General features: G+C 54.1%; 1 protein-coding gene across 11 annotated transcripts in view; it reads right to left on the minus strand.

The window, feature by feature from the left end:
* ANKS6 (ankyrin repeat and sterile alpha motif domain containing 6) overlaps nucleotides 1–5095 on the minus strand; it is a 50385-nt gene extending 45290 nt beyond the window's left edge. For 3 of the 11 annotated variants that reach the window (XR_011533449.1, XR_011533446.1, XR_011533450.1), the window contains exon 1: nucleotides 4398–4891. Coding sequence is in view for 4 of the 11 variants with exons in the window: in XM_070595873.1 (XP_070451974.1) it covers nucleotides 4398–4750 (353 nt within the window). In the remaining 7 variants the exon portion in view is untranslated. Of the gene's footprint in view, nucleotides 1–4397 lie in introns of all 11 variants that reach the window. The other 8 variants (XR_011533447.1, XM_070595873.1, XR_011533452.1 and 5 more) reach the window with 6 other exon arrangements.
* Between the last annotated feature and the right edge of the window lie 3515 nt (nucleotides 5096–8610).

The raw sequence follows: 8610 nt of genomic DNA on the forward strand, positions 1-8610 counted from the left end.
ACTAGCTGTGTGGCCTGGGGCAAGTTACTTAACTTCTCTGAGCCTCAATTCCTCATCTGTAAAATGGGGATGACAATACTACCTACTTCCTAAGGTTTTGTGCGGACAGATTGAGTTAACTCATTTTTTAAAAAATAAGTGACTGATACAGGTTATCACTTTAAGAATAGGAAAAAACACAAATATAACCATTTTCTGATACTAAAACATCCACCAGAGACCAAACTGCAGTGAAGGCACAGGGTCTCTGATGGCCTGGCCTGAGCTGGTGACAAGCTTTGGAACACAGAGAGCTGGGATGATAAATACATGCCCCTTCCACCAAAAGCAGTGGCTGCCGGGAGCATGGTTCTGAGGCGACTCCAGGCTCAGGGAGGAAGAGCAGGAGACTGGACCGTGATGGCACACGGCCACGCACTGTCCCTGACCCGAGGGACAGACAGACCATAGCCTTCAGCAAGTGCCCCATACGTATTATTCCTCGCCACTGAGCTTCTGACACGAATCAGGCAGCAGAAAGTACAAGCGTGGCCCAACACGGACAGAGGCGACACCTGAGGACAGACGGTCAGCGTCACAGACTGAAGGACAACACATTGCAAAGTCCCCAGGCCCTGCCGAGGCTCAGGCAGAGGTCCAGAGTCAACCCTAATCCTCTCATAGGATCGTCACATCCTGCCACTTTCTCCCAGGAGTGAGAGAGCATGCCACAGCTAACGCTCCCACAAAGCACCTGTAAGGTAAACAGAGGACTAAAGAGGAACTAAAGGGCCTCTTGATTTGAAAGTGACAAAGTCAGGACACGGGGACCACAACTTCCAGCTCTTTTTACAATACCAAGTTGTAGAGAAGAAGAAAGTCCTCTAAAAATGTTAAATTACTAGTTTTCCGTTTTCCTCTTGGCGCTAGTGCAAGGAAGCTACTCGCCAAACACGCCCCATGCTAAGGGGACAGGCTGCGTGGCGTGTACCTTGGCTCTGACTCCACCTTGGCCTCTTTCCTTTCCTTCTCCTGCCCTTCATTTCTCCACTGCTGTCACAAACCTCGCTCCACAAGGACCCCAGGCTCACCAAGAGCCCCTCTGTACTACATGGGAGTTCAGAGATGAGGCGAACATTAGTGGCTCGCTCCCCACCAGGTCTTCTGAGTCCTAATCCCCAGAAAGGGAACCCGGGAATCTGATTTGAAAAGCATCCTGGGGATTCTGATGTGCGGTCAGGCTTGGGTGCCACTGAGGAAAGCAACCAGCTACAACGTGAGGCCTTGCTGGTGCTGAGAGACCCGAGAACGGGGGGATATCATGGCAGGCTTTCCGGAAGAAGCTAAGCTGGCAGGAAGAGGGGGGGCTCACTGAGAGTGGAAAGGAAAGAAGGGGCTCCCTGGGTGTGGCTGCGGTGGTCATGCTGAGGGCTCTGCAGGCGGGCTCCCCCAGTCTGCTGGCTGGCTGCATGCTCATGAGCAGATCTGGGAGTCTCAGATTCTCATCTGTAAAGTGGAGGTGACATTCTTGGCACATAGTAAATGCTCAATATCTGTTATCTGAAAAGAAAAGAAAACCCACAGGGAGATACGGAGAAGGCCTGGATGAAATCACCTCGGCCTGAGCTTAAGAAGTCAGGGGGAAAGAGAGGATGTGGGGAGGGGTCTCAATGTGAGAGCCTCCAATGCTGAGGGCTCTGGCGGGGGTGCCATTAGCCATCACGGGAGAGGCACAACCAAACATTCATTTCAGAAGATCTGGAAGCTCTCTAGAGGATCAAGTAGAGAGGCCCACACGGAGGAAGGGAGAGCACTGGGAGGCAACTACAAAGGTGCGGCCGGGACCAAGGCAGAGGGGACGGAGAGAGGGCATGGATTCTAGAGGGCACGGATTCCAGAGAGGGCACGGATTCTAGAGGGCACGGATTCCAGAGAGGGCACGGATTCTAGAGGGCACGGATTCCAGAGAGGGCACGGATTCTAGAGGGCACAGATTACAGAGAGGGCACGGATTCTAGAGAGAGCACAGATTCTAGAGAGAGCACTGATTCTAGAGGGCATGGATTCTAGAGAGAGCATGGATTGTAGAGAGGGCACAGATTCTAGAGGGCATGGATTCCAGAGAGGGCACGGATTCTAGAGGGCACAGATTCTAGAGGGCACGGATTCCAGAGAGAGCACGGATTGTAGAGAGGGCACGGATTCTAGAGAGGGCACAGATTGGCCAGAGAGGGCATGGATTCTAGAGAGGGTATGGCACAGACAGACGGGCAGACCTGCCCACAGCACGTACAGGCACCAGGGCGGGGGGTTTACCTGGAGGTTTAAAGCCTGGAAGAATGGATGAGGCCACTAAGAGAGACAGGGAACCTCAGAAGAAAGGTCGATAGCCCAAAAGGCTTTACAGTCCTCCCTAGACTGCTCTGGGCAAGAAATCAAGGGTCTTGACACAAAGGGTCTCAACACACTGGTAGGTACATGGAACACTGCCCTGCCCATGCGAAGGCGCAGGCGTTCCCAAGTGTGTTTATGGACTGATGGAAATAAACGCCCAAGGGCTGGGGAACAGTTAAGCAAACCACAGCACCGGCCCACGGATGGACTACCACACAACAGCTGAAAATGCTACATTTGAAAATAACACAGAATAAAATTTTTCCAGCAATACAAATTAAGCTAGAATAACCATGCAACACTTGGAAAAGAACTCAGAGAAATAAAATATTATCGGGTCACAATGAGAAGATTATGGATAAGAATGCTGTGTTTTCAATGCCTTTTGGAAAAACAAATAGCTCATACATATGGAAAGATGCTTTACAATTTAACAAACGCCATCACAGCTGCACTGAGAGATGATCTGTCACCCATCAGACACAACAATCCCAAAATTTGATAAACACACTCTGTTGGTGAGGCCGCAGCAAAACAGGCACTCACGCACTGCTGCTGGGAGGGGAAACTGCAGGGACTGCTGTGCTCAGCAGAATGACGGGTCCCCAAAGATGCCCACATCCTCACCCACAGAACCGGTAAACGCGTTAGGTTTCATGCAGGGGAACTGAAGGTTGCAGATGGAATTGAGGTGGCTACTCAGCTGACCTTGAGATGGGGAGAGTGGCCGAGATTATCCGGGTGGACCCAAGATAATCATAAGGGTCCTTTCAATGTAGGAGAGGGGGCAGCAGAGTCAGTCAGAAGATGTGACAACAGAAACAGGGGTCAGAGTGATGTGGCTGTTGCTGGCTTCGTGGTCAGTTGTTACAGCAGCCAACACAACTGTATGGAGAGCAATTTGGCAATACCCATCAAAACCACAAATGGCCTGCATTCCTTCCTTGGGGAATTTCTGCATGAAACTGAGGCGTGGACCTAAGAAGATGGCCAACAGGGGTGAGAGGCTTCAAGGTATACCCAGAGCTTCTTTATTATCATTTCATGTCCCGTTCATCCTGCTTCCTGGGCACATCTCAAACTCACCTCTTGCTCTCCTGCCACTGTCTCTGCCCTGGTCCAGCCCTTTACCTCTTCCTGGACTGCCGCAATCCCCTCCTAACCAGCCTTTCCGACTCAAGCCCAGCCCTCCTATCCATCCTCACACTTCAGTGAAAGTGATCCTTCCAAAACATAAATCTGATTCTGTCGCTTGCTCTGCCTAGACCCTTCCATTACTCCCCAGTGCCCTTGGGATTGCTCACTTTTCTCAGCCCTGCCTCCAGGCATCTACCTCCTTCTCTCCAGGGCAGGCTCATCTCCCACTACTCCCAGCCCCTCCCAGTCCTACCAAAGCCTTATGTCCACTTTTGCTTCCAAACCTTTGCATGGGCCTCCTATCACCCGTTCCCACCTCCCACGTCTCCTGTCCTGGTTAATTTTTAGGCATCTTCGGGTCTGCACTTGAATATATATACATCATCCTTACCAGAAACCCTCCTCCACCTCCCCAAACTGGGTCTGTTGCTCCCAGAGCTCCCCGAACTTTCCTAGTCAAGCCTGTTGCCTTGTCCGGCCTGCACGCTGGCATGTGAGCCGCTCCCCCAGGGACTTTACCAGGGCCCCGCAGAATCCCCAGTGCCAAGCTAGGGTGGGCAGGGAGGTTCTTAGGAAACCCTGGGTGCAAGAAGGAAGGAACGAACACGTCTAAGATTCTGAGTCTAAGATTGTATTCGCAGTCTCCAGATTCTGTCTGGAAAGGCCAACGGTCCCAAGATGCCGACTCGACGTTATATAAAAGGCGCTGCCACTTCTCCTGGCACCCCAAGCTGCTCCAAGTTTACCAGCGCAACTCTCTCGAACGAGTCCTCGACTCCTCCCCTCCCGGGGCGCCTGCGGGGGCGCCGGGCAGGTCCGGCCGCCCGAGCCCCGCCCGCCCCGGGCCACCGCCCCCGCCGGGCCCCCGCCCCGCGCCGCGCGCTCACCTGGCCGCCTGCATGAGCGCGCTCCAGCCGTAGTGGTTGCGGCTGTTGACCGAGGCGCCGCGCCGCAGCAGGAAGCGCACCAGCGGCTCGTGGCCCCCGGCCGCGGCGAACTGCAGCGCCGTGTTGCCCGCCTCGTCCGAGCAGTCCACGGGCACCGGCGCCCCGGCCGCCGCCGCCGCCCCGGGCCCGGCCGCCTCGGCCCCCGCCGGTTCCGCGCCCGCCTCGGGCTCCGCGCCGCGCTCTGCCGGGTCCGCCGCCCCCGGCTCCAGCAGCCGCCGCGCCGTCTCCGTGTCACCCTGGTCGCAGGCGCGCAGCAGCAGCTGCAAGGCCGGGGGCAGCCCGCCCTCGCCCATCGCGGCCGCCGGCCCGCGCCCGTCTGCCCGCCGGCTCCGCCCCCGGATGCCGCGCGCCCCCTTCCGCCCGCCCGCGCGCCTACTGTGTGCCGGGCGCGCGCGGGGACGGGGCCGCGCGCCTACTGTGTGCCGGGCGCGCGCGGGGACGGGGCGGCGCGCCCACTGAGCGTCGGGCGCGCGCGCGGGGACGGGGCCGCGCCTCCATCGCCGGCGTCGGGGGCCAGCGGGTTCCGGGAAGCGGCGGGCAGCGTCCGCCGCCCGGGCCCGCGGGGCCGCCTTTGCCCTCGCCGCGGCTCCCGAGACTTCCTGCCCGCGCGGAGGCGGAGCGGCGGCCCAGCCCTGCCCACACCGCGAGCTCCGGACCCTGGGCCGGCCTCTGAATCCGCCGCCGCTGACCCAGCGCCTGGCTCTTAAGGGCACTTCCGAAAGAGTTGTTGACTGAATTAAGGTTCGGATGGGCCCACTCCGACTCCCCAGAATGTCCTGCGGGCCCTTAGTGCCCGTCCTTCTGTGGGACGGGCGTTCGGGCTGCCATCGCCTCCTGTACCTTCTCTCTCTTCAGTGGTCGTTGAAGCAGCACCGTCTGGGACATTTTACAAATGCGAATTTTCTGATCCCGGTCCAGACCTACTGCATGCACGGAGCCCAGCCACCTGGATGGAACAAGCCCTCCAGGTGATTCTGATGCATGCTAAGGTTGGAGTCCCGCTGTTCATCCTCAGAGAGTCCTGTCTGCTCCAGGGAGGGCCCAGATGATCATCCCCACTTTACGGAGGAGGCACTGAGGCTTAAAGAGGTCTGTCTTGCTAAGAAGCGCCATCAAGACTATCCCGTGGGCGAGCTGTGACTAGGACCCAGGTCTTCTGCCACCTAGTCCAGTTCTCTTTCTGTTCTCAACAAATGTGTGTTGAGTGCCTGCTATGTGCCAGGCATTGTTCTAGGTACTGGAGAAGCTGCCAGGAAGGAAGCAGAACCCCTGCCTTCCTGGACCTGACGGTTGGGAAGAGACAGGCTGTCAGTCCACAATCAGGCGGGTAACTTGCTGGTCAGGTGGCGCTGAGTGCTGCTGGAACAATAAAGACACCACAACATAAATCCGTGTAAATAAGATGGAGGATGCAATGGGATTTTATAATAGGCTGGGTGGAGAAGGCGTCGCTGAGAACGTGACATTTGCAGAGACCTGAAGGGATTGAGAAATGGAGCCATGCTGACATTTGGGGAGAGTGCACTCCAGTGCACTCCAGGCCGGCAAAAGAAAGGTTTTAACAGGAGCAGCCCTGCCGGCGCTTTACTCATGCGCCGTGGTGATATGTTACATTCTGATTTGGGGTAACTGGTTTGCATAGACTGTGAGCGGTGGCCCCAAAGTCTAGCAAAAGGCCAGACATACACGGGGGTGCTCAGTACATAACTGTGAAGTGACCGAGTCTCATATATGGAGAATGAAAATACAGAGCAAACTTGATGAGGGCATGTGGAAGGAATAAGGGTCACAACTTTGGCAGATCAGAGAAGGTGGTAGGTGATGAATGCCCTTAGGATCTGGGCCAGCGGGGCTGGAAGAAAAGGTCCAGGCAAAGTGTAAAGATGAAGAAAGAGGCCGGCCCGGTGGCGTAGTGGTTAAGTTCCCATGCTCCACTTTGGCAGCCCTGGGGTTTGCTGGTTCGGATCCTGGGGCGGACCTGTACCTGACACCACTCATCAAGCTAAGCTGTGGTGGTGTCCCACATAGAAGAGCTAGGACTTACAACTAGGGTATACAACTATGTACTGGAGCTTTGGGGAGAAAAAAACAACAAAAAAAGGAAGATTGGCAACAGATGTTAGCTCAGGGCCAGCGTTCCTCACCAAAAGTAAATAAATAAAGATGAGGAAAAGTCTTGAAAGTACAGAGGTCTCAGATTGGAAAACCCTTATGAAGACAGTGGGATTTACTCTGTGAGTAATGGGGAGGCATGGGAAGTGTTTGAGCAGGAGAGTTATAGGCCCGGTGTCGGAGGTGGCACACTGTCACTCATTTCCAGAGTTGGCCCCATTCACTGCAGTAGAGATGAGAATGACTTCCTTTTGAAGGGCTAATGAAGACTTCTGTTTCCATGAAAATCCTGAGCGACTGCATCCTTGTCTTATTCTCTTTATTCATGTGTCTTTTCTTGTATTTTTACTAACTAGTTGTTGCATTATGAAAGTAATATACCTGGGGCCGCCCCGTGGCTGAGTGGTTAAGTTCGTGCGCTCTGCTGCGGCGGCCCAGGGTTTCGCCGGTTCAGATCCTGAGCGCAGACATGGCACCGCTCGTCGGGCCACGTTGAGGCGGTGTCCCACATGCCACAACTAGAAGGACCTGCAACTAGGATATACAGCTGTGTACCAAGGAGGATTTAGGGGAGAAAAAGCAGGAAAAAAAAAAAAAAGATTGGCAACAGTTGTTAGCTCAGGTGCCAATCTTTAAAAAAAAAAAAAGTAATATATGTGGTGAAAAAATAAATTCCAACAGCACAAAAGAGCATAAAACAAAAGCCCCTCCCCCCCACTCTCCCAGTCCTACTCCCGCTTATTCACGCTTATTTTATCTTTGCAAACATATTTCATGCATATACAAACATGCACACGTACATCTAGGCATTGACCAAGCTCCCTGCTTGCAAGCACAGAAATTAACCCTCTGGATAATTGAAGCAGAAAGGGGACTCAATACAAGCTTCTTTCACAGCTCACAGGCCTCACGAGGACCAGGGAGCCAGCCTCGGAGACCCCGCAACCGGGAACAACGTCCTAAATCATGCCACACTGCACCCTGTACCGGGATGGAGTCTGCATGGGCCGGTTTCCGTGTCAGTAGCTTCAGGGTCAGAGCCTGAGATGGGAGCGTCTGAATGGCCTGGCCTGGGTCGTGCGTTTTGCCTGGCAGAAAAGGAGGCTGGGAAAGTGCATTTCCGGCACTTTCAGCCTATACACTGGGAGGTGGGCTGCATACAGGTGCCCGAGAAGGTAGGAGACTCGCCATTTAGGAAGGCGGTTCAGATGCTGGGAGCCGAAAAGGATAACAAATGTCTGCTACAGATATTCCCTCTCGAGTGGACATCTGCCGCTTCCACTTGCCCTGCCTCTGCTAGTCTGGGAAGAGACACCCTCTTTCTTTTGGGGAGCCTCCCTCCTCCCCTCTGAGTCCACGTGGTTCAGTGGTTAGTGTATTTCCAAGCCCATCCTGATTGCTTTAGCCCGGGATTTTTTACTAAAGCAAGTGGGAGCGAGGTCCTCTCTGCTGAGGTTGTCAGCTGTCAGGATGTCATCACCCGAACTAGTGCTCGCTCTGCCTCCACTGGAAGACAGCCTGCCTGAGTGAAGTGACCACGCAGGAAAGCAGAGACAAGTGAGAGAAAGAGATGGAGTCAGAAAATCCTCCCCCTATTCTTTCTGGGCAGGTTTGTTTTAAGCAGGGTTGTCATCACCTGCAATCCAAGCCTCAACAAATGCATATTTTGCTTTTTAAATGAATGCATGCTATTCTGAATCGTGCTTGTTTTTTTCTTTCATTTGCTGAATGGCTTGGGCATCTTTCCATGTAGGTGAATATAGATCTATGGCATCCTTTTTAATGGTTGCTTCTAACATCATTAAGCAGATGCACCATAATTTATTTAATCATTTTTTAATGATGCACAATTAGCTTGTTTTCAGTTTTCTGCTATTATAGAAAATCCTGCATTAAACAGCGCTTGTAGCAATCAGAGTCCCAGCAGGAGACAGATGGCACACTTGCCTGAAGAAACGAGGAACGTTCACCAAAGGACTTGTTACAGAAGTGTGGGCGGGATTTACTGAGAGCCGCCAGGGTTGGTGCAGTACCCCAAGGC

This window comes from Equus przewalskii, chromosome 26, assembly GCF_037783145.1.
Source record: "Equus przewalskii isolate Varuska chromosome 26, EquPr2, whole genome shotgun sequence".
Taxonomy (NCBI): Eukaryota; Metazoa; Chordata; class Mammalia; order Perissodactyla; family Equidae; genus Equus; species Equus przewalskii.